At 31.6% G+C, this 26141-nt stretch overlaps 1 protein-coding gene across 3 annotated transcripts in view; it reads left to right on the top strand.

Annotated features, from left to right (window-relative positions):
* LOC114338629 (cytochrome P450 4C1-like) overlaps positions 1–26141 on the top strand; it is a 132988-nt gene that overhangs the window by 21766 nt on the left and 85081 nt on the right. For all 3 annotated transcript variants that reach the window (XM_028289225.2, XM_028289226.2, XM_028289227.2), the window contains exons 2-4: positions 2745–2911; positions 19153–19353; positions 23355–23540. In XM_028289225.2, the coding sequence (XP_028145026.1) occupies positions 2758–2911; positions 19153–19353; positions 23355–23540 (541 nt within the window). In that variant the 5' untranslated portion in view covers positions 2745–2757. The remainder of the gene's footprint in view (positions 1–2744; positions 2912–19152; positions 19354–23354; positions 23541–26141) is intronic.

A 26141-nucleotide genomic window follows, 5' to 3' on the forward strand; every position in this document is an offset into this window, starting at 1 on the left:
TGTTTTTGATAGTATAAACGTCACTGTCAGTGTCGAATTACCGACGCACTGTTGCCTCACTTTTGAAAGTTCGCAGAACTTTCGCAATCTTGGACCGCGTTTGTTGCTACCTGTTGATCGCTACTGTGTGCTCTTAACCATTCAAAAATAATTAAATACTTCTTGCACCCACTGCTGTCGCCAATGTTACACTTCTTGTAAATACCTTTATTGAACTCGAACATAAATTACAATACTTACAAACTGCAAACTTCAAAATCTCAATTACAACTGAACTATAAACTGTCAAACACATATGTTTATATAGATTCCTGACGTTCTAGATGTCACCAGACATTTCTGGGTTATTCCATGACATCCAGAACATTCTCGTACGAGACTACTTCTTCTTTCGCGTCGAGGGACTTTTTCTATGTAGGATCAATCTACGGAACTATCATAACAACATTATTATTCCATATACAGCTATACAGAGTGAGTCTCTAATTTGAAATAAATTCAATATCTCAAATACTAATTGTTTTTTGAAAATTGCTCAGACCCGTCGATTAGTATTTCAAATTGTCCTTTTTGGCATACAATAATAATATATACAGGGTGTCCCAATTTAGAGATATGACGTCATCCTTGATTTTCTTAAATTACAACACTGTCATTTTGACAGCTATTTTGATAGGGTGTGTAAAGTTATACATAACTGCAAAATATAAAATTTTTATTCTCTACCATTTACAAGATAATAAAAAATAACAAAAGTTATGTCTGTAATTTGGAATAAATTCAGTAATACAAATACCAATTGTTTTTCTGAAAAATGCTCAGACCCGTTGGTTGGCATTTTAAATTGTCATTGTTGACATACAATAATAATGTATACAGGGTGTAATAATTTAGAGATATGACGTCATCGTTGATTCTCTTAAATGGTAACACTGTCATTTTGATAGCTATTTTGATAGGGTGTGTAAAGTTATACACAACTGCAAAATTTCAAATTTTTATTCCCTACCATTTACAAGGTATTAAAAAATAACAAAGTTATGAAAAACAAGTAATCAAATAATAATTGAATTTAATTATTTCAATTAAGCAAATGCTCATAATGCTGCCCATTGACTATTTTGGCAATCATTGAGGGCAACATTATGAGCATTTGTTGCTTAATTGAAATAATTAAATTCAATTATTATTTGATTACTTGTTTTTCATAACTTTATTATTTTTTATTATCTTGTAAATGGTAGGGAATAAAAATTTGAAATTTTGCAGTTATGTATAACTTTACACACCCTACCAAAATAGCTGTCAAAATGATAGTATTGCCGTTTAAGAAACTCAACGATGACGTCATATGAAACGACAATTTGAAATACTAATTGAAGGGTCTGAGCATTTTTCAAAAAAACAATAATAAGGTAGTATTTGAATTATTGAATTTATTCCAAATTGCAGACATAACTTTGTTGTTTTTTATTATCTTGTAAATGGTAGAGAATAAAAATTTTATATTTTGCAGTTATGAATAACTTTAGACACCCTATCAAAATAGCTATCAAAATGACAGTGTTGCCATTTAATAAAATCAACGATAACGTCATATCTCTAAATTGGGACACCCTGTATACATTATTATTGTATGTCAAACAGGACAATTTGAAATACTAATCGATGGGTCTGAGCATTTTTCAAAAAAAAAACGATTGGTATTTGAGATATTGAATTTATTCCAAATTACAGACTCACTCTGTATACATAATATTATTTGAAATAAATGACAGGACTTCTCTCGTATAGAAAGAAATCCCTCCAGTAGTCGACGGCGAACGTGAATTGCGAATTTCAAAGCTTTCATAAAAGCAATGAACACGATGTAAAAACCATTTTTTCCCACAAATACCTCTACAAAACGACGTTATCTGCCACGCATTCGTCAGGTACGGAGAAACCGTAATATGAAAGAATCGGCGATTGAATTTCACTTCACCATCGATACCCTACACGTGTTTGGTCTTCATATCAAAGAGTCGTCAGGAGCATCTAGATGAGTGTTCAGAGAGCAATGAAATGCGACACACCTAAGTCGTTTAATAAACTAAACCGACTTGAGTACGCTAGGTACGACATCTTTATGAAATAAATGAAAGGACTTCTCTCGTATAGAAAGAAATTCCTCCAGTAGCGAACGGCGAAGGTGAATTGTGAATTTCAAAGTTTTTATAAAAGCAATGATACACTTGTAGGGTACCGATGGTGTTCAGAATCAGGTGAAATGCAATCGCCGACTCTTTCATATTACGGTTTCTCCGTACTTGACGAATGCGTGGCAAATAACGTCGTTTTGTATTTGTGGGACAAAATGGTTCCTTATATCATTTTCATTGCTTTTATGAAAGCTTTGAAATTCACAATTCACGTTCGCCGTTCGCTACTGCAGGTACACATTTCTTTCTATACGAGAGAAGTCCTTTCATTTATTTCCTAAAGATGTCGTACCTAGCGCACTGAAGTCGGTTTAGTTTATTAAGCGACCTAGGCGTGCTGCATTTCATTGCACTCTGAACACTCATTCACGTGCTCCTGACGAGTCTTTGATATGAAGACAAAATACGTATAGGGTACCTATGGTATGGTATTAGAAATGAAGTGAAATGCAATCGCAGATTATTTCATGATATTTTTTATACCTACATATTAATTATACATATTTTTTTTTCAATTTTTTTACTATGGAAAATCCTTTTTAGATTACTGTAAACAATGATTGGATTTGGAATCATTGTTGTTTTATTTACTGCGTTTTACTTTTATCAGCAATCACGTAGAAACACAAAATACATGCGAAATATTCCAGGTCCCAAGCCGAATATATTTTTTGGAAATTTATTGGAATTTGCTTTTATACCAACGCACAGTAAGTTATTAATATTATTATGTAATATTAAATAAATGCTAAAAAAATTGTCCCTACAGCAGTTTGATTAATGTGTCTATTCAGTTTTTAGCTCTCTGGTGTAATATAACATTTATAAAACCAGCGGAAATATAAATATATTAATTTATATAGTTTTTACAATCCCTTTCTAAGTAAATCCAAATATTTTTGTCAGTTCTTTGTAGAAATTCAAGTCGAATAAAAATTTCTAAACCGCCCCTGAACTGTTTCACAATATTAAATAAGCCGTTACATTCTAAGAAGAAATGCGTGTTTTGGAAATCGAGATAATTTGCCATGCGTTCTTCTTGTAGCGAAAATTACGTTTTTGTCATTACAAATTCTAGTGTGATAGAATATTAAAGCAGTCATTGGCCTGTTCAAATGTCGCGTAAAAATCGTTAGTCGTGATTGGCTACGACGAACGAAAATACGAAGTTGGTACGACATGGGTGGGAATATTTAGAAAGAATCACAAAGAACGGGAGTCTCAAAATAGTTTTTGACCGATAAACATGTCAAAAAGTTAGATTCTAACCGGCAATTTTTTGTTTCACAAAAAAATTTCCAAGATAAATTTGGGATCTATTAAAGTTCTTTTGGTGAAGATATTCAATGGTTTGATCATTTGATAGTGTAGCAGTTCTGTTGATTATCGAATTATTGGATTATACGCTTCTGTAAACTTATGGTATGGCGTATCTAGTCCTTTGTGAAGCCGGTGAGCTGTTATGAAATTTTTATAGCTGGTTATAATAGTATTGGTTATAGTTACATGGTAATGGATTAAATCTAAGTTTCCTGGATTAGAAAACTAGAGGTAAATTAGCATGTTCCTGTTTGATATGGTATAATAACTCCATATTACCATAGCAGTGGAAATTTCCAATCACCCGTCGAGTGACGTAAGAGTGATCTGTCAAAACTTTCATATGGTGAAGTAATGTTGTGACAGATGAATATTTTCAAAGTTTAAGGTATAGTGACTATTTTAATTATAAAATTTGGATTCAAAGATTAAAGTAATTTTTTTGATGAATATAAATATTTTTTTTTGAATTTAAAATATAAAAATATAATAAATGAACTTTTGATTGGGTCAGAAAGATATTTGCTTCCATCATTATAAAAATGATTGTTAAATCAAAATTGTGATTTAACCATATAAAAATTAATTGAGACATAAATATTTTTGGAATGATATTTGACAAGTGACGTAACTGACAGTTGTTATTTTCAAGTTTCAGTAAAAATAAACATTTTTTCCTTTTTAATAATATAAATGTCATATTATTATGTCTTAAGTGTGTCAGATATCAAGTCAATAAAACAATAAATTTGCTTATTTTTTGGTGCACCATATCTATTTTATAGAAAGTAGATATATTTTAGTCACAGGTAAATATCGCCAATGTAACCTATAAAATCTAATGTTTGTTTTGTTGTTTGACAGGAAAATTTTTCAATAAATATGTAACTATATGTGTCCTGTTTATTTAAAACTACCTATTAGCAAAATTTTAACCACACATTTAAAAGTATTTTAGAGTATACATATTAAGAAAATATTGGATTGTATAAAATAAACTCCTGGTAAGGCGCCCTCAAACAAAATATATCCAGGATCATTTCTACGTAAACACCCTAGGATATCTGTGTAAGTACCCTTATTTAATTTGGTAATATAAGTTGATACTCCCTAGTTCCTTAAACGAACCTATGACCCGCCACCGCACAACCATGAGCTGCCGTAGCAAGTAGCTTTTAGAAATATCCCCTAATTTTTCTCCAGACCCCTTTCTATTTAAGAAATAGTATTCATCCTACTCGAACTCTTCTTCCTCCCTATTTCTATTTGTTACAAATGCCGCCCAACGTGGGGCTACAAATAGCACCCAACGTATCAAGCTACAAATCTGTCTCTTTTCATCCCCAGTCCTATCATTAAGTTGTTCCCAAACAGTTTACTTTTTTTAGCTAGCCCCAACTGTTTTTCAACTTAAATTATTTTTTTGTCCCAGATTTGAGACCAATTATACTATCACATCAGTATCCTAACGTAGTTTAGCCCAAAAACTTATGTCAGTAACCTAGAAAGAGCCCTTACATTTTTTTTAAAGTTACAAAGTGGTATAAATTTTTTAATAGGTGTAAATATGTACTTATTGTAGTGTGTCAACATTATTTTTATGTATGTATTTATGGTAGATGTTGATACAGTACCCATGGTGAAAGCATTATTTAAATTTTTTTAAAATATTGATGAGTATAATATAGACAGGTAGTCTATATAAGTAGTGTTGAACATTTTAATATTGAAACTATTTAAAAAGTATAACATTATTGTTATATTTGTGCATTTATTCATAATTGATTGACAATTTTTTACAGAGTAACTTGATTTTGTGATTTTTTGTTCGTCGTTTGAGTATATGTGTATAGTCTGGTAGTTTCCGTTTGAGCTTTTAGTCCCATTATTTTTTTCTCAACTAATCGAGCTTTGTCAGTGTCATAAAGGATACCAAAGGTTAGTTGGAGCCTACATGTAAATTATTTGGAGTCTATCTGTGAATTAGTCGGAGCCTACCCGTAAAGTAAAGGAGTTAGTCAGTCCGATTATTATTTGTCTTTCCCTTCCTGTACCAGAATAGATCACAAGTGTAATACTCGTGATAGAGGAAGCGTGCTTAGTTGTCTGGGAACGCTTCCATTAATTATCGGAACAAGAACCATTGTTGGTGTTTCCTGTGTAAGCTCATTCGAGAAGCAAGTTTCAATATTGTTTGTGTTTGAATATCCCTGTTGTGTCTAAAAATTTTGAGTCTGTTGTTCCCTGTTAGTACGTGAGTGTGAATTTTTGACAAATAGTTCATTGACTCCTCTTTTATTTACTGAATGATTGTAGGCCAAGAGCAGAAGCTGTGACAAGGTTGGTGATTTGGGATCCGGTCGCGTTGGATAGGTGACGTTTGCTTTCGTTTGATAAATAGAAACGGTCCTTTGTTGAAAGTCATATTTTCTACTATTCCTTTCTGTCTTTCCCTTGCGTGTTACTTTCACCCCAGTTTTAAAAATGAAGTCTACCCAGGTAAATGATCTGAAAACAGAAGAGTTATCTTATGAACTGTTCATAAGAGGTTTTAAGGTACAAAATAAAAACGTTGAGGAAAAACGTAAGTTATTGAGAGGTCAGTTAAGTAAAGAGACTACCTCATCTGCCATCGATTTTACTAAAAATGTAGTCGATCCTGATAAAGAGTTACCTGTAATTCAGGTAATACTCAAAGATTTGCAAAATATTGCAAAAACGATGGATGCACAGTCAACAAAAGCTGAATTTGCTCGTTTCAAAACAAGGTCAACTCATCTGGATTTCAGATTAGAAAATTTCCCTGACAATGTAGGTGAAAAAGTAAAAGAAGTTATTGAAAACTATAAAATGGATTTATTGATGTTGACAGGAAATGTCTTGGAAAAGGAAGAGACATCCGATAATATGTCCATCCCATTGACTAGTGATACAACTTCAGTCCCTGTTGCCCCTATTAGTTCAGTTTCAGCCCCTATTATACAAGTTTCAACTCCTGTTAGAGTTTCTGATTTAAATATCAAATTTAATGGTGAGAGTAAAGCCCTTCCCACATTTAAAAAAAAATAAGAGATTCTGCTAGGTCCAGAAATATTTCTCATGATGTCCTGTTTAGATCAGCTTTTGACTTATTTGACGGAAACGCTGCTATTTGGTATAGAAGTGTTTAGAAATACAGTTAACAGTTGGAATGAGTTGGTAACCTTACTCAAAACTGCTTTTCTACCCCCAGATTATAATGATCATCTCTTTGACGATATTAAAAGTCGAAAACAAAAAAAGTCTGAGTCGATCACTATTTATTCCTCAATCATGGAGAATCTCTTTAGACGTTTGGAAGAGTACCCATCTGAAGCCCAACGAGTTAAAATCTTCAGAAAAAATATTTTAGTGGATTATATTCCACTCATAGCCCTTCAAGATTTTCCCACTGTAGAAATTTTAGTCTCTACTGTTAAACGTTTGGAGCAAAATGTTTTGCCTCTGCTTCAAACTACAAAAGGTCTTGCTGGTATCTCATTAGAAGATACAGAGAAACCCCAAGAGAATCTTCAGGTACTTGATAAACAAGACAAGCCTGAAAACCCCAAAAGAGACAAATCAGAAAAGCAAGATCGTCCTTTTAAGAAATCCAATACCAATTCCAGACAGAGAAATGAGAGACCCAATCCTCTCGCAGTGATCTTCGCTATCGAGAAATTTCGAGGTTATATTGAAGGAGTTAAGTTTTCGGTTATTACAGACCACCATTCACTTCTCTGGTTCAATAAACTGTCCAATCCTACAGGCAAATTAGCCAGGTGGGCTATGCGCCTAAGACAACATACTTTCGATTTAATTCATAGAAAAGGAACATCCCATTTAGTCCCTGATGCTTTATCCCGAGCCCATACCAATGATACCCAAAATATTAATTATCTAGAAATAGATATTGATAGAATAGACCCTTGGTTCTATGATTTAAGATCGAAGATACTCCGTTCCCCTGATAATTTTCCACAATGGAAAGTGGAAAATGATTTTATCTATAAGTATGCCCCATCCCCAAATTCTTTCAAGACTAATGATGTTAAATGGAAAATTTTAGTACCCAAACCCCAAAGCCTAGAAGTTATTCAGTCTTGTCATGAGCCACCTACATGTGCTCATTTTGGATTCTATAAAACTTTGTCCCGTATTCAAGAAAGGTACTATTGGCCCAAAATGCGTTGTGATGTGCTTAAGTTTGTCAGATCATGTAGAGTGTGTGGTGCTCAGAAAACACCAAATCATGCTCCATTAGGTAAAATGGGTAAGCAAAGAGAAGCTCAATTCCCCTGGCAGATAGTTGCCATTGATCTGATAGGTCCCTTTGTTCGTTCTAAAAAAGGTTATACGTGGTTGTTAGTGGTTGCTGATTGGTTTAGTAAATATACCTTAGTCCATCCTTTGAGGAAGGCTACAGCTAAGAGTATAGTAGAATTTTTGGAAGATAATGTCTTCCTGATTTTTGGTGTTCCCCAGTATGTGATTTGTGATAATGCCTCAAATCTGAACAACCCTCTTCTAATTATTCTCTGTAGTAGGTATAATGTTCAGAAAGTATGGTTTAGCCCCGTGTATGCACCATAATGTAATTTTGTGAAAAGGAATAATAAAACTATTGGAACAGCAATCCGTATGTATGTAAAAAAAAACACGTAGACTGGGACAAGAATTTAGCAAAAATCAGACAAGCTATTAACACCGCAAAGCATGAAGTAACTGGATATACCCCAGCTTTCCTTAATTATGGCCGTCATGTTCCCCTGAGTGGAAATTACTATGGTATTGATCAAAAAGATCAATGGAACCAAGATCTAGAAATTATTCCTGGTAACCGTGATATGTACGCTTCAGAAGTAAAAGGATTAAGTCAAGTCTTCGAAAAGGTCAGGGCTAATCTTCGAAAAGGATATGAACGTAACGCTAGAAGTTACAACTTACGAAGAAGAGAAGTCCAATTCCAAGTAGGAGATAAAGTATGGAAAAGGAATAAAGTCCTGTCTAATGCAGCTAACAAGTTTATGTCTAAACTAGCACCGAGGTACATTGAAGCTACAGTCCGTGAAAAGTTGTCACCAGTAGTGTACCGTCTCTCTGATTTAAACGGTTCTAATCTTGGTAAATGGCATATTAAAGACTTAAAACCTTTTGTATCTGATGAAGATAATATGTCATCCCCTTAGTCCTGATCCCCTATTCTCTGTTCCCCTTAATTTTTTTTATTTTCCTTAGTCTTGATAAGAAATTGACATCCTCTTTGATTTTGGTATGTCGTTTTTAGTCCTTGTTGTTGTTGTATACCCCTTTTGTTAGTCTTATTTTATTTTGGTCTAGTTGTTGAAGTGAGTATATTCCCTGTGAGACGTTGTTTAACGTAAAGTTACCGATCTCGACTTGAGACAAATGAGTACATTCTGTCTCATTGGGGTATTTAGAATGGAGATCCTAAATCCTCACTTTTGCTGAACCGTTGCCGATAAAAATTCCCTGAAACTCGCTAGGCGTTTAGTGGAGTTAAAGCAGATGCCTATCTGCTGAGCTTAGAGCTCGAATAAAGCAGATGCCTATCTGCTGAGCCTAGAGCTCAAATGAGTTTTTTTAGTTTTTGAAACTACTCCCGGTTAGGCAACGAGGTGATGAGGCTGTGTCTGCTCTGGTATATGATATATATTATATGATATATTATATAATATATATATCACTTGTGTTACTGTTGTGAATGTCAGCGAGGTCCACACAGGACATAAGATTTATTTCTTCCCCAAGACACAGAAACTCTTGTCACCTACAGTTCATTTTAGAGTCACTGAACATGTTAGTCTACTCGACTTTAAAGAGTCTGGCGATCGATGGTACGCTAGCCCAATCCCTAACGTTTGTTGTTTGTTTAATTTAATCCCCACTTGCCATCATCTAAAAAAAAATAATAATAATTTTTTTTGATGTGATTGTTTTGCCTCACTCAAGGAATCATGGTTGATTTCTTGTTTAGTTTATCGAAAACTGAATATTCTATCCGAGTTTTCTCTTTTCGGAGGAGGCTGTTGTAACATTTATAAAACCAGCGGAGATATAAATATATTAATTTATATAGTTTTTACAGTCCCTTTCTAAGTAAATCCAAATATTTTTGTCAGTCCTTTGTAGAAATTCAAGTCGAATAAAAATTTCTAAACCGGCCCTGAACTGTTTCACAATATTAAATAAGCCGTTACATTCTAAGAAGAAATGCGTGTTTTGGAAATCGAGATAATTTGCCATGCGTTCTTCTTGTAGCGAAAATTACGTTTTTGTCATTAGAATATTCTAGTGTGATAGAATATTAAAGCAGTCATTGGCCTGTTCAAATGTCGCGTAAAAATCGTTAGTCGTGATTGGCTACGACGAACGAAAATACGAAGTTGGTACGACATGGGTAGGAATATTTAGACAGAATCGCAAAGAACGGGAGTCTCAAAATAGTTTTTGACCGATAAACATGTCAAAAAGTTAGATTCTAACCGGCAATTTTTTGTTCCACAAAAGAATTTCCAAGTTAAATTTGGGATCTATTAAAGTTCTTTTGGTGAAGATATTTAATGGTTTGATCATTTGATAGTGTAGCAGTTCTGTTGATTAGTGGATTATTGGATTATACGCTTTTGTAAACTTATGGTATGGCGTATCTAGTCCTTTGTGAAGCCCGTGAGCTGTTATAAAATCTTTATAGCTGGTTATAATAATATTGGTTATGGTTACATGGTAATGGATTAAATCTAAGTTTCCTGGATTAGAAAACTAGAGGTAAATTAGCATGTTCCTGTTTGTTATGGTATAATAACTACATATTACCATAGCAGTGGGAAATTTCCAATCATCCGTCGAGTGACGTAAGAGTGATCTGTCAAAACTTTCCTATGGTGAAGTAATGTTGTGACAGATGAATATTTTCAAAGTTTAAGGTATAGTGACTATTTTAATTATAAAATTTGGATTCAAGGATTAAAGTAATTTTTTTGATGAATATAATTTTTTTTTTGAATTTAAAATATAAAAATATAATAAATGAACTTTTGATTGGGTCAGAAAGATATTTGCTTCCATCATTATAAAAATGATTGTTAAATCAAAATTGTGATTTAACCATATAAAAATTAATTGAGACATATAAATATTTTTGGAATGATATTTGACAAGTGACGTAACTGACAGTTGTTATTTTTAAGTTTTAGTAAAAATAAACATTTTTTCCTTTTTAATAATATAAATGTCATGTATTATGTCTTAAGTGTGTCAGATATCAAGTCAATAAAACAATAAATTTGTTTATTTTTTGGTGCACCATATCTATTTTATAGAAAGTAGGTATATTTTAGTCACAGGTAAATATCGCCAATGTAACCTATAAAATCTAATGTTTGTTTTGTTGTTTGACAGGAAAAGTTTCCAATAAATATGTAACTGTATGTGTCCTGCTTATTTATAACTACCTATTAGCAAAATTTTAACCACACATTTAAAAGTATTTTAGAGTATACATATTAAGAAAATATTGGATTGTATAAAAGAAACTCCTGGTAAGGCGCCCTAAAACAAAATATATCCAGGATCATTTATATGTAAACACCCTAGGATATCTGTGTAAGTACCCTTATTTAATTTGGTAATAGAAGTTGATACTCCCTAGTTCCTTAAACGAACCTATGACCCGCCACCACACAACCATGAGCTGCCGTAGCAAGTAGCTTTTATAAATATCCCCTAATTTTTCTCCAGACCCCTTTCTATTTAAGAAATAGTATTCATCCTACTCGAACTCTTCTTCCTCCCTATTCCTATTTGTTACAGTAATAACTTTTCATAATAGTCTATTGTGTCACTCGGATTGTACTCTATTTATTTTCTAGGATTTTTTTTTGAAATTTCGAATCTAAATTTTTATTTTTTAAATTACTACAGCTTTTAATATTATTTTGAAGCTATTTGCTTGTAACAACTTAATACAATTTATTTACAATTTATATTGGGAATAAAAATGATAAATTTTATTGAGGAATATTTCCAATAAAGCTGGTAAATTAATTACGATATTTAGACCATTTAAAGCGTATTCATTTCATCAGCCCCTATGTCTACCCTACACCATAGTGATAGCCGAGTTTCAGAAGAATCGGAAGATTCAGCTTCACTAAATCCACTTTTGATTTCAGAGAATCTTAGAATCTAAGTTTTTAAAAAAAACTTGTGGCCTTGTAAAAAATAATAAGTTCCCAACAAAATCACCTAAACTGCTTGTCCTAAACAAATAAATGACATTTTTAAAGACATCGCTTTGGATATTCTAGTTCTGGACTTAAAGAGAGAAGATGTGGAGAACTTTCGTTACTCTTATTACAGGCGACATCGACACCTTGAATTTCTACGACACTATTCCGAGGAGGTAAAAGACTGCATTGAGCATTAAACATGCCGATCATCAACGAATATCTACTATGTAAGACCACTGAAAGGTCCCTTCAGATGAAATTCGTCGCAACCCAGAAATTTATAAACTTAGTCGCAATAAACAGAACATATCGTGACTCAAAATACTACGCAAACTTTGCACCTTGCACTATGCAGGGTAGCTAAAAAGTCTGGAAACACGGTAATTTCTCGGAAATCGCTAGAACGATTTCTATAGATTTTGGATGGGTAAGGTTCTTCTAATGTGGCCGATATTATAGTGGTAATTACATTGTTGTCAAGTCTTCCGGTGCTCTAGAAATCTAATGAATTTTCTTATTTTAAATGGAATACCCTGTATATTTTTTGCGTTTTGAAGTCCTTAAGAAATACGGATTATTTTTCATGTAATATACCCTATACCTATGTAAATGCCATAATTTCGGAGTTATTCCTGTTTAAATTAATTTTTTAGGCCCGGTAGACATTATTATAAGTTTTTTGGATCATTAGAAAGAAAAATTTTGTAAAAACCTTTTGTAATGTTCCTGTAGTTAATCGCTTCCTAGTTATAAACAAATTAAAACTGGAAAAAAAACTTTTAAGGTTCAAAAACACAAGAAAAAAAATGATTATTTTTTTTTATTTAAATTTATGTGTCTCGGCAGCAATGGCCATTGACACAAACAATATTGGTTATACAATAATTATCTACAATAATAGTCCAGGGCGCATCTGCTTTGAGATGGACGTTGAGAGGTGACTCAAATTTTTTTGCAGAAATTGCTTGGAAATAAATCAAATAATAATATTTGAGCTATCCTCCCTCTCACAAAGGTCCGGAACATTGTTTAAATAATCAAAATGTCAAAAAATGAAGGAAAAATTCGATTTTTTTCTTCGTTTTTTGATTATAACTTTATAAGTATTCATTTCCGAGAAAAGTTGTACTAACATAAAAGTTGCGTAATTAAATTTCCTACAATATAGAATTGGTTAAAAATTTAAAAAATAGTCACCCTAGTTGCAAAATAGCAATTAATTGCAAAAAAACATACAAAAACAAGTATTCGCATTTTACGTTTTTCAACCATTTATGCCACACTTAGGACCTTCATATTTCAGCCAGAAAAACTTTATGATATATTAAAACAATACTGTAAATTTAATTAAGATCGGTTCAACAGATTTTCCCAAATAAATTTTGCAATCCAGCTTTCGCAAAAAAAATTCATTTTTTCAAAATGTTACAGGACTGAAAATAAAGCAGGTAGCAAGTTGAATTTTTTTTGCTTATAGAAGTGAACGGTACCTTTCATTTGCAATTTGCAAAATTAAAATCCATTAATTACCACGGCGTCAGGAAATTTTTTAAATAAACATTAATTTTTGGTGCTACGCGCAGGACAGCGGTGTTGGATTCACACAAGTTGATTTCCACCAAAATTTCTTTCAATCTTTATTTACTATATTATTTTCTTACTCTATATTTTGTTGTATTTTAATATTTTAATTCCACAAAAACCAAACTAATTTTATTATTGTTTATGAAATATTGTTTAAACAATTGCATATGTTTAAAAATAATAAACTTTTATTCTCTAAGTTAAAATATATGGACAAAGAAAATTTTTGCTAATAAAAGTGTTATTTTAAAGGATAGAGTATGTGTTTTTATTTTGCAATAAACAAATGTATTTATTTATATATATTTGTAATAAAAATTAAAATGTATCAATCATTATCAAAGGTGATTGGAATGCCCAATCAGAGCAAACTATCCGCTGCCCTGCGCGTAGCACCAATAATTAATATTTATTTAAAAAAAATCCTGACGCGGTGGTGTTAATCGATTTTAATTTTGCAAAATTTCAAATGAAAAGTACAATACAGTTCTATATGCAAAAAAAATTCAACTTGCTATCTCCTTTATTTTCAGTCCTGTAATATTTTGAAAAAATGAATTTTTTTTGCGAAAGCTGTGGAACCAATCTTAATGAAATTTACGGTATTGTTTTACTGTATCATAAAGTTTTTCTGGGTGAAAATATGAAGGTCCTAAGTGTAGCATAAATGGTTGAAAAACGTAAAATGCGAATACTTGTTTTTGTATGGTTTTTTCGCAATTATTGCTATTTTGCAACAAGGGTGACTATTTTATTAACTTTTAACCATTTCTATGTTGTAGGAAATTTAATTGCGCAACTTTTCTGTTAGTACAACTTTTCTCGAAAATGAATACTTTTAAAGTTATAATCAAAAAACGAAGAAAAAAATCGAATTTTTCCTTAATTTTTTGACATTTTGATTATTTAAACAATGGTCCGGACCTTTTTGAGAGGGAGGATAACTCAAATATTATTATTTGATTTATTTTCAAGCAATTTCTTCAAAAAAATTTGAGTCACCTCTCAACGTCCAAATGTACTAATATTTTTACAGATGGGCCCTGGTCTATAAGGACTTAAAACTAAATATTATAACAGTTAATTTCTAAATTTTAAATAACATTAGGGTAAATATTATGAAGAAAAAAAATTGGATATACAATCATTGGATACTATAGAGACGTACAACTAATTATAAAATTGCTTCGGTCTTCTTGGGATACTTCGGACGTTGTTTAGTCATAGTAGCAGTTGCATATGAACTAGTACGATTACTGGAAGAATTGGATCCAGACATGGTGTTGCTAACAGTGGGGGAACATTGATTTAAATTGTTACGTATGTAGTAAAAAGTAACTTGAATTTGTTTATATTAACGCTTTGGATGTCTGGAAATAAGTGATAACCTTGGATACATCACTGCAATACTGGTTGCCTAACCGTTGGCGTTCGTTGGGACGGGATAGCAACAGTGAAAAACTATTGACAGTTTGACACTGAATCTGTTTAAGTTGGAAGATTATTAGGTAAAACGTCTCTTACTGACCGAAGTTACAGCCCGTTCTTGATGATTAACACGTAACACAATTGTTATTAGTCACTATTTGAGCGAAAACTAATTTTGATTACTAGTATTTACAGTAATAATTACAAATTTCGGCACCAATTTACAGATCGATACATACACGTTCTGACGTTAGTTTGACATTTCAAAAAAATGATTATTGAAATGCCGAAGTATCTAGATTCAAGCTCAAACCTTCTTTTATCAGCTCCCCATAAGAATTTTTAGCACTTTTTATTATAAAACATTGTTTTTTTTTAATGTCACAAGGAAAAATTCCTGTAACTGGTTGTATACCATAAATAAAAAAAAACCATAAAAACCTTATCTTGTAAAAGGTATATTTAAAATCTTTAAGAATGGTTACCTCTATCACAACAAAACGTTTTGGGAATCAATATTCCATCATAAGTGTTATCACCTAAAATAAGTAGGAGCTCTATAAGTAAAGCAAACGTTATACCTTACGGGTAAATACCCTTGAGTCCTTTTAAAATGTTAAGGTTACATTATGTTATCAGAATTTTTAAGAATGATAAAAATATTTCCAGATTAACCCTGGCATCACATGACATCAAATATATTGGGCCAAGAAGGGGTGCATTGGAATAAACGAGAAAATAGAGATTTATCTCAGAGGCAAATCCAACCTCGAAAAATAATGAAGAATATTGATAAAAAAAAGAGTGTATGTTTTGTACCCACGTAAGAAGTTATACTTCTATTTTTATGATTTCAACGAAACAAATATATTTGAAATATTTTAATTGGATTGTTATTTAAATATTAACCCGGCACCTGCCACGCGGCTTTGCAAGGCGCCAACTGCCACGTGGGGTACTTACAGCACCCCATAAAATTTTTCTGTGATCTACTTGTTTAAAAAACAAAATAATGTGTTGAGTAACACAAGAATATAAAAAACATGTTTTATTAACTTATTAGCCACTAATATATTATAAAATTTAAAAAATAGAATGAAAAAGATGTTATAAGCAAATTAGCAAGTACCAAGCCATAATAAATGAAGTCAAGTAAAATATTTAAAAAAAATTAACATTTAGTGAATATAAAGTCTATATTAATAATTTAAATAAGTTATTTCAATAAAAAATGTAAATTTGACCTGTTTGTAAAAATATACAAAAAGAAAATTAAAACTTAAAGTACCAGATGATGACACCCCAATTCGACTTTAAAGCTACAAGTTCAGAATGACACTAAATAACCACTTCAAACACTAACACATCTATGCTATATAAATACCAAACTTGAAATACCAAATATTTGATAAAAATGTGTTATGGGGTGCTGGTAGCACCCCACGTGGCAGGTGCCGGGTTAAACAAATTTTAATAATTAAAATAATACCAAAAATTGAAAATATCGGTTAATAGGTCATTTTTTTATGAACTGAAGCGTCGTCCCCGCAATTGTTTTTCTCGTGAGGAATCGTATAAATTCTAAAAAACGTCGTTTTTTGACAAAAAATAAAAACATTATTTTATGTGGGCTATCCGCTATACCCTTTGTATTTTTGTCAAATTTTAAAATAATTAAAAATGGTAAATTCTCGATCAATAATCATTTTTGGGCGAAATGGATCATCCCAGCACTTGCTTTTCCCAAGAGGAATCGTAGAAAATCTTAAAAAATGTAAGATTTTCTACACAATTTTAATAGAAGTATAACTTCTAACGTGCGTACAAGTACACAAACATTTTTTCTATGTTAGTAAGTCCTAAAATATATATAAACTATTTAAAAATTCAGTACAACTATAAACTCACTTTTGTCTCTGTTCTCACAACTTTTAAAATACAACTTAACAATCATAACCATAATAATAAAAATGACAACACATTCTTTAACCATGCTTTAACCAAAGCCGCCATATTGGATAATTTTTGACATGTCATTGCAACACCCAATCAGAGCTAACTATAACGTATCCGCCTGGCATCAAAAATTTTGATGAATTCGCGCACATTTACATTCCCTCCTAATCGCGTTAAAGAAGTATAACTTCAAAAAACTTTCGGTAAATTTGTTCAACCCCCATAAACAAAAGATTGAGACAATCACCGAAATGGTAATAGGACATTGTCGTTTAAGAAAACACTTATACCACAGGCACGTAGCCAAAGGGGGGGTCCATGGGGTCCGGCCCCCCCCAAAACTGTCTCGGCTTTGGTACCAAAGCAGCAAGTTTATCCCCAATGGTTATTATTATTTTTGAAAAAGTAAACGAAATTATTATTATTATTATTATTTTACTAGGATTATTTGTTTTTATTCAGTGTACGTTTGGATATATCCAGTTTAAAAATCAGATTTACCACAAGGAAAAGTATTCTATCAACATTTTAAATTCTTTTACCTGGATTTGCCTCCACAGAAAAAGCAAAATTGCTAGAACATTTGTCTACCTATTACTCCCATGACCCTTCTCTTAGAGCAATAAAAGCTGAATATATGTTATGGTATAACTGTAATACAATATCATCTTTGGAACCAAATACTGAAATTCTCCGCGTAATGAACATTCTCATAAAGATTTTTTTCCAAAAATTTACAAATTACTTACAATTTTGGCAACGATCCCTGCCACAACGGCCAGTGTAAAACGTTCGTTCTCAGCAATGAATCGAGTAAAAAGTTCACCCGGAAACAAGATGGGAAACGACGAAGGCTCATTTTATTGACTCTTTGGTCCGTTCATTGGAATTTTGAGTTAAAGCCAAGTAAGTATATTTTTATTAAATAACCAAAAATTACTGGGTCGACAACTGAATAGAAGACCAGATGTACTCTTTTCTATGGAATCCTATATTTCGTTATAGTAGACTCTAACATCATCATCTTCTTCTTCTTTAGCCCATTTCTATCCAGATTTGGACATAGGTTTTCCCCAAATCTTTCCATATAATCTGTCTTTGGCTGCGCTTTTCCAGTGAGTTCCTGTAGCTTATAGAATATCGTCCTTTCATCGCATCTGAGTTCTTTCTCTTCCTCTTCTTCCTATCACGGCCTCCAGTTTTATATTGTAGCATTCCATCTTTTATCTTCCTGTCTCGCATTGTGACCCGCAAATATTCACTTTAACCCTGTTATATGTGATAACTAACATCATCAGAGACGCTAAACTGATATTAAAGATACGATAATGAAATTAGGTAAAATTTGAAAAATTTTACCGTCTAATCTAACAAAAAATTTGAGTTGTAATAAATAATCATTTCGTTGTGAATCGAAACAAGAGCAGTCTTATTTTAGTTAGTTCATAGAGCGCCAAAAGTGCTCTAACTAGTTTCGATCCTTGTTAGAGTCTCTTCAGAGAGAACATATTTGATTCTCTCTCAACCACTAAAATTCTGGCTGTCAGCCTCTACCCACAAACGGAAGATTAAGATGATATGGATGCTGTGGTGGCATCTGCTAAAGACGAACGAAAGTTTTACTTTTAATATTAACAATATTAAAAATAAAACTTTATCAGAACTAATCTCCTGATTACACCATTCGTGGCATCTAAAATTTGCAAGCCAACCAATCGCCGAAGTAAAGAGTTGCATCTATCTAGAGGATCTATCAAGTTGCATCTCACTACCCGCCTGTCCAGCACGGCAAAATTCTAACTAAGATTAGTTCCCAATACTCAGAATAGGAGTAGTACTAACAAAAATAATAAATAATCATTTCGTTGTGAGTCGAAACAAGAGCAGTCTTATTTTAGTTAGTTCAGAGAGCGCCAAAATTTGAGTTGTGTTTGGACCTCCCTCAAGCACATTTCCTTGCTACGTGCCTGTTATACCAAATGGGTAAGGTAAATTAAATATGGATCAGAAAATATGAAATGGATGAAGGGAGTGGCGTATGTACATATCATATACAATTGCAACGTGCTAAGTGATGCGAGCAGGAATTCACTGGTCAACTGAGGATTTAACCAGAATATTTCCTCAAAATATCAATGGGAAAACTGTTTAATTTGGTGTTTGTCTTATGACCAAGTGCCAGAGACTAGCTTGTCTCGCCTGAACTAAGAAGAAGACGGAAAATTCTTCTTCGTTTTTTTAATCGCGCGTAGTCGCGTTTGTTTTTTTTTTTTTTTTGAAAAGTAGCATGTCTAGTCTTCATGATACATATTGTTCTATACTTGACGGTATTAAAACTTACGGAGGCACCTCTGCTTTTATAGATATGTAATAATTTTCCTTTTTTTTTTCAGAGTATTTAGACGTCTTTTTAGGGTTTATACGTGATTATGGTAAATTAGTCAAGGTCTATGATGGGCCATTTAGTATGGCAATGATTGCTACAGATGAAAAATTCGTGGAGCATATATTAAGTTCTACAAAATATATTGATAAAGCTGACCAATATGATTACATGAAAGGATGGTTAGGAGAGGGATTATTAACTAGTACAGGTAACAAGATAATATATCGCACATCCCGTTCTAGACTGTAGCAACTCAAAATAGTAAAATTTTACAGGAGAGCGAAAGTATACATTTAATTTTTGTATCTATATGTTACCTGTTTTAACTAGGCTAGAGTAACAGGAAAAATATTTGTTAAAAGGAAATAATAACTAAAAACGACATTTTGCTTCTCAACAATACAGTTGCCCTAAAAATACAAAAATACGACAATGGAAAGGTGAAGTTTTCAATCCTAATAGCAACATTTATAATATTGAAAAATATTAAAAACATTACTAAAAGATTTTTAAATTGAAAACTTATTGGTCCATTTCCCTGGTGACACCTACATGGCTTCTAAAAATTGCAAGCCAGATGGATTCTGAAGCGAAGAAGACAAGAGGGAATTAAAAAAACTTACAATTCACGACCCCGCCTGTTCAGCTGGTAAATTACAACGGAAAATGGACCTAGTTACTCAAAGGAGTAAAGACTAATATAAAAATAAAATAAAAATAAAATAAAAATTCCATTTTTATTCAATTGCAATGCGAAGGCAAAATAATCTAAGAAATGGACCAATAAGTTTTCAATTTAAAAATCTTTTAGTAATATTTTTAATATTTTTCAATATTATAAATGTTGCTATTAGGATTGGAAACTTCACCTTTTACATTATTTTACTTTAAAAATGAAATAAACAACTTCTTAAAAAATGTTTATAAAAGTCTTCAAAACTGTTTTCTGTACAACTTGCCTCAAATACATTTAATAACAAAGCTTAAAAAATAATAAGTAGTTAAAAATTTTTTTGTAAGCACAAAAAATTTTATACAGCACCTGTCTGCGTAGCTTGCAACCGATTGGAGACTTTTTTTATTATCAATTTTACGAAAAAAGTTTTTCTCCATAAAATGCACTTATCTAAGAGGCAATTATGAGATATCAAATGTTATCAATTTTATACGAGTTATATCAGAGAATATGAATTTCGCTCAAGAGTAAAGCACCTTTATATTTATCGAAAATTGTGGTAATAAAGATGAAAATTGTTATTGTGATTGATGCAATTACAACATTCTAGTTGAAATTATGTGAACTATAAGGATACTTTACTGTTGAGCTAGATTCATATTTTTGAACATGCCTGATATAAAATTAATAAAAGTTTATATATTATGATTGCGTCTTAGATTTTAGACCATGCAGAACTTTTTATAAGCAATGCATTTTTTCGGAAAATTAGTAATAAACTCGTTATCATAATTAAAATAAAATAATGAAATTATGTATCCCTAATTAAAAAAGTGCAAATATTTTAGTTATAAGCATGTAGGAGTAGGTGCATAGTAAACATAGTTTTGAATTATACACAACTTTTCATAATAATAATTTTCGATATAGTGAAATATAAAGTTACTTTACTCTTGAACGAAATTCATATTTTTTGACAAATATCTCGTATAATATGCCTGAAATTTCACATCGAATAGTTCCATCTTAGATTTTAGACCATGCAGATCATTTTATGAAGAATAATTTTTTCGTAAAATTGATAATAAAAGAGTTTCCCATGTGGTTTAAAGTTACGTAGACATACTGTATAAGAGCTTAATTTTTTTTTATTTTCCGTGTGTGTGTAACGTCAGATTCAAATTAAGCGTAATCAAAAACAAAATAAAAACATTTTTAATTATGGTAAAATGATGCATTCACAGATATTTTTAAAATTAATTATACTAAACAGCATTTATTTTTTAAACAATTTTAAACCAACAGAAAAGATGAATATTGGAAATATGAGTTTCGCTCAAGGGTAAAGCATATTTATCGAAAATTGTGGTAATAAAGATGAAAATTGTTATTGTGATTGATGCAATTACAACATTCTAGTTGAAATTATGTGAACTATAAGGATACTTTACTGTTGAGCTAGATTCATATTTTTGAACATGCCTGATATAAAATTAATAAAAGTTTATATATTATGATTGCGTCTTAGATTTTAGACCATGCAGAACTTTTTATAAGCAATACATTTTTTCGGAAAATTAGTAATAAACTCGTTATCATAATTAAAATAAAATAATGAAATTATGTATCCCTAATTAAAAAAGTGCAAATATTTTAGTTATAAGCATGTAGGAGTAGGTGCATAGTAAACATAGTTTTGAATTATACTTGTTTGATTTCTTCTTGAGTAATGCAAGTTTTCGATCTACATTGAACTGCCATCGATACCTACGCTACAGGTTTATGGGGAAAAAGATAATGCATAATGCATTTTGTTGGTGAGATAAAAAAGAATACACATACACATTACAAGGTACACACATTAATTACACTGTACAAGGTACAGAAGGTACACATTATTAAAATCAAGGATAAGAAATCGTCGGTATTAGATAAGAATTTTAAGAACATAACTCTTCTTCTTCTTCTTCATTCTTCTTGTAGGTAGGCTTAAAGCATGTTTCTTCTTCAATATTAGCCTCGTAAATTGTTTAAATTATCGCACCACCTTTTTCTTATTCTGCCAATACTTCTTCGTCCATTTGGTGACTTATCTCGTGTTATTCGTACTTCGTACTATCCTATCCTCTGCCATTCTGCTAATGTGTTCGTTCCACTCCTGTTTCCGTTTTGTCACCCATCCATTTATATCTTCTACATTGCATAATCTTCTTATGTTTTTGCTTCTCTCCCTATCCAACAGACTTTTACCTGATATTCATCGAAATATTTTCATCTCTGTTGTTTCTTCTAGTCGTTTCGTTTTAGATGTGTCAAGTCTTGTCTCCGCCGTGTATGTCAATATACTGTAGGTCTAATTTCTGCTTTATAGATTCTTGCTTTTGTGTCTTGTCTTAGGCGTTTGATCTTCCAGATGGTGTCATTAAGATATCCCGCCGCTTTACTTGCTTTTTAGCTTTGTTCACTTGCTTTGTCGTACTTGCTCTTCAACATCTCCGTAACTGGATATATTTATGTATTCCCAGATATCTAAGCTTTGCTTTCTGCTTTATGATTTTCCCATCAATTTCGAATTTACATCGCAGTGGGTATTTAGATGTTGTCAAACATTTGGTGTTTTGTGCTGATATTATCATATTGTATTTCTTGGCTGTTGTGTTGAAAATATGTGTTAATCTTTGGAGATGGTCTTATACCTCGGCGATTAATGCGGCGTCGTCTGCATAACATAATATTTTGATTTCTTTGTTCCCCATTCTGTAACCATGAACGTTACGTACTGCTTCTATTAGAGCAGTATCAGCTTAACTCAAAATAAATATTTTCATAATATTTTAATTTACCAATGTAAATTATCTACTGTTTATACAGTAAAGAAACGATATTTTCAAAAAACTTTTTGATACAGGTATGTAACAGCTGCATACTGAAGGAGAAGAGCAGTAAAGTATATGGAAAGTGACACAATTTTATTGCAAAAGCATCCAAAATACTTTATAATGAAAATTTCCAAAGTTATTTTTGTTACTTTATTGCTTAATTATTGCAAAAATTGCTTCAAACGTCGAATTTTTAAAAATTATGAATAACTTTTCTAAACAGAAACAAATAATTTTCAGAGTAAATGAATTTGGAATAGTAGGTTTTAGTGCTCGATGTTGACGGTGATGACCTGGCTATCGTTCTCAAAGAAATGTGGATAAATGACGCCCCTACATCACACCAAACAGTGAATTATTGTTCGTGGTGCGTTGAATTCCATTTGTATCCATTCATCCAAAAATGTGCCTCATCGCTAGAGATGATTTTTCAATAAAAATTGGGGTTTCCAATTATTGGTCAAGAGAATATTCAGCGAAAATACGTCGTTTTCACACAAAAATAAGAAGACAAAAACATAATTTGTTAATTAATTCAATGTCAAAATGTCGTAACTGATTTCTCAATAATAGATACTCAATAACCTAGACTATGAAAAAATTTTTTTACAACTTTCTTCTTTGTTCCTTATACTCACCTTTATCCTATTTTAGGGGCAAAGTGGAAAAAGCGAAGGCGCATGCTGACTCCAGCTTTTCATTTTTCCATTTTAGAAAACTTTCTTGAAGTCTTCGACACCGTTGGAGATATATTTATACAAAAACTTCGACGAGAAGTAGGGAAAAAGACTGTCGAAATCAGCGAACCAGTATCTCTTTACACGCTAGACGTTATATGTGGTACGTACATAAATATATTATACTATGATTTATTTTTTAACATAATGAAATAGGAATTCCTTGAAATATTTAATGTTTTAGAGATTCATTGATCAATTAAAGAAAAAGAGGAAAATGGTCACCTTAAAATAATTTAATTTCATTTTAATATAGTCTAAAAATCTTTTTGAATTCCAATCTATTCTTATTTTATTTACTGTAAAAATGTATCACAATATGATCACTCACAAGAAGTGAATGTAGAATAGAGAAGATTAGGAGCGCATTCAATATGGCCAAACTTTTTAATAGCCAAAACCTGAATCTGGAGATTAAAAGTAAGGCTCCTACGATGTTATATTTTCTCAATATTATACTACGGAGGTGAATTCAAGAAATTTACTGAAGCAATGGGGAAAAAACTTGAAGACTTCGAGATGTCGCTATATAGGCGAATTTTAAGGATATCATGGACTGAGACGAGATAACCAATGAGACTGTACTAATGCAGAGATAAAGAGAAATGATACATAAGATTAAAAGAAGAATGTTAAAATATCTCGGACACATAATGAGAAATGACACTAAATACAGATTACTGAAAATAATCTTTCAAGGCAGAGTACGTATTCAGAAAGCTAGGAGTTGGGAGAAGAAGAATACCATGGCTAAAGAACTAAGAAGATGGTTGTCTACAACAACTAATATTTAAAACATTAATTCACAGAATAATTATAGCCAGAATGATGGCCAATATTCGAAACTAATAAGCACCAAAAGATGAAGAAATATAATATGTATGCCACAAATAAAAATTATTCATATTCTTGTAAGCGAATTTTTAGTAGGTAATACATAACAATTAGTCCCTCATACATTTCTTCTAAGAAAAGATCCTGATCATTAGACTTAGGCAAATATGCAAATAAAAAAGTATGAAATATGCGCATAAATATGCAGTATTTTATGCAAAAGTATGCAGTATTTTATGCAAAATATGCATATTTATCTAGAAAATATGCATCTAATAAAAAAAATTACAATATTTTTTTATTTACAAAAATACTTACAATATTATAAATACTTAACATATACAATTATTTTAACATATAAATATTATTTTGAATTGTGGTAACAATAGATTATCAAATGATGTTCAAAATTTTCTAATAAAAACTTCTATAAAAACTTCTTTCGACATCAACTGATGTAACTGGGGCATTTTTCAAATTTATTATAATAGATGGTTCTAAATTAAGTGCTTCGGAAAATGTCCCAGCTAGTACTTGAACCACTTCAGAAAGAACCTGGTAACCAATATTTTTTTCGATGGTCACTTTAAATTTTTGGAAAATTTCCTTTCCAATAGTACCTTTAACGTTTTGACACAATGACTCAGATTCTTTTATTAAAACTGTGCTCTCTAACAATGATAATTTGGAGGATTCTAATTGAGTTATAGTTTTCTGGACAAAACTATAATTTGATTTTATGAATGACAGTTGCTGTTGGAGGATGTTATTTTGGAAGGCTTGCTTAGCTTCCAATAAAGATTGGCAACTATCATCCGTTAAAAGGTTAATTATTTTTTTTTTATCAACAAAATGATCAGCATAGAAATTAGCTGCTTCTAACCATGTTCCCCAACGTGTTAAAATGGGTTGCGGTGGCAGTGGAACAGCAGGAAGCATATCTCTGTAACATTGTATTCTTACAGGTGATTTCAGGAATATATTTTTGACGCTCGCTTTTAAACTGTTAACTAGTGGACATTTTTTCTTACTTCCTCCGCAACTCTGTTTATTCCATGTGCCATGCGCTAAACAAGTGACATGTATTAAGTTTGGATAAAATATTTTTAAATTTTGTCCTCCTTTCACCATAATATATGGTGCGGCATCAGATAAAATATAAGCAATAATTTATCATTAGGCACAGCAGCAGAAAGAAAAAAGTTTGCTAATGCTTATTGTAAAAACCGTGATATTGTTAGAGCGTTGGTTTTTTCCACTTGCTTACAGGAAATTAAATACGATTTTGGAAATGTTTCATCGCTAAGTACACGAATCAATAAGTGCACAATGTATCTTCCTGACGAGTCAGTGGTCTCGTCCACACATAAAATATGTAAAAGTAATTATTAACTATTTCGGCTTTTATGTTGTGGATAACTGAGTATAACAAATTGACATTATTTCTCTTTATAGTTCGTTCACTGGGAATGTTTTGTTTGCAATATTTTTTTAAGAAATAAAGTTTTTATTAGATAAATTTGAAAGCGGTATATTAGAAGATACTAATGCACGACACAAGTCTTCGTTAAAAGTTTCTTGTTCGGTTTGTTTTTTGGAACTTGACTGAAAACATTTGGACACTGAAGGTTGATATTTTTCACCGGATGTGGTTTTTACTTTTTTAGCTAAATGTTTCGCGGTTCTGACATGCTGATCTATTTGAAATTTTTTTTCAGAAGAAATCTAAAAAAGAATATAAATATTCTATAGTTGTACCTATTTTTAAAATCTAAGATTTTATAAATAAACTAAAAAGGAACCGTTTTTGAATAACATTTAAAATATTTAAATTAAATCAAATAAAAAACGGTGTAGTAATCTTGAAAAT

This window comes from Diabrotica virgifera, chromosome 1 (assembly GCF_917563875.1).
Source record: "Diabrotica virgifera virgifera chromosome 1, PGI_DIABVI_V3a".
Classification (NCBI taxonomy): domain Eukaryota; kingdom Metazoa; phylum Arthropoda; class Insecta; order Coleoptera; family Chrysomelidae; genus Diabrotica; species Diabrotica virgifera.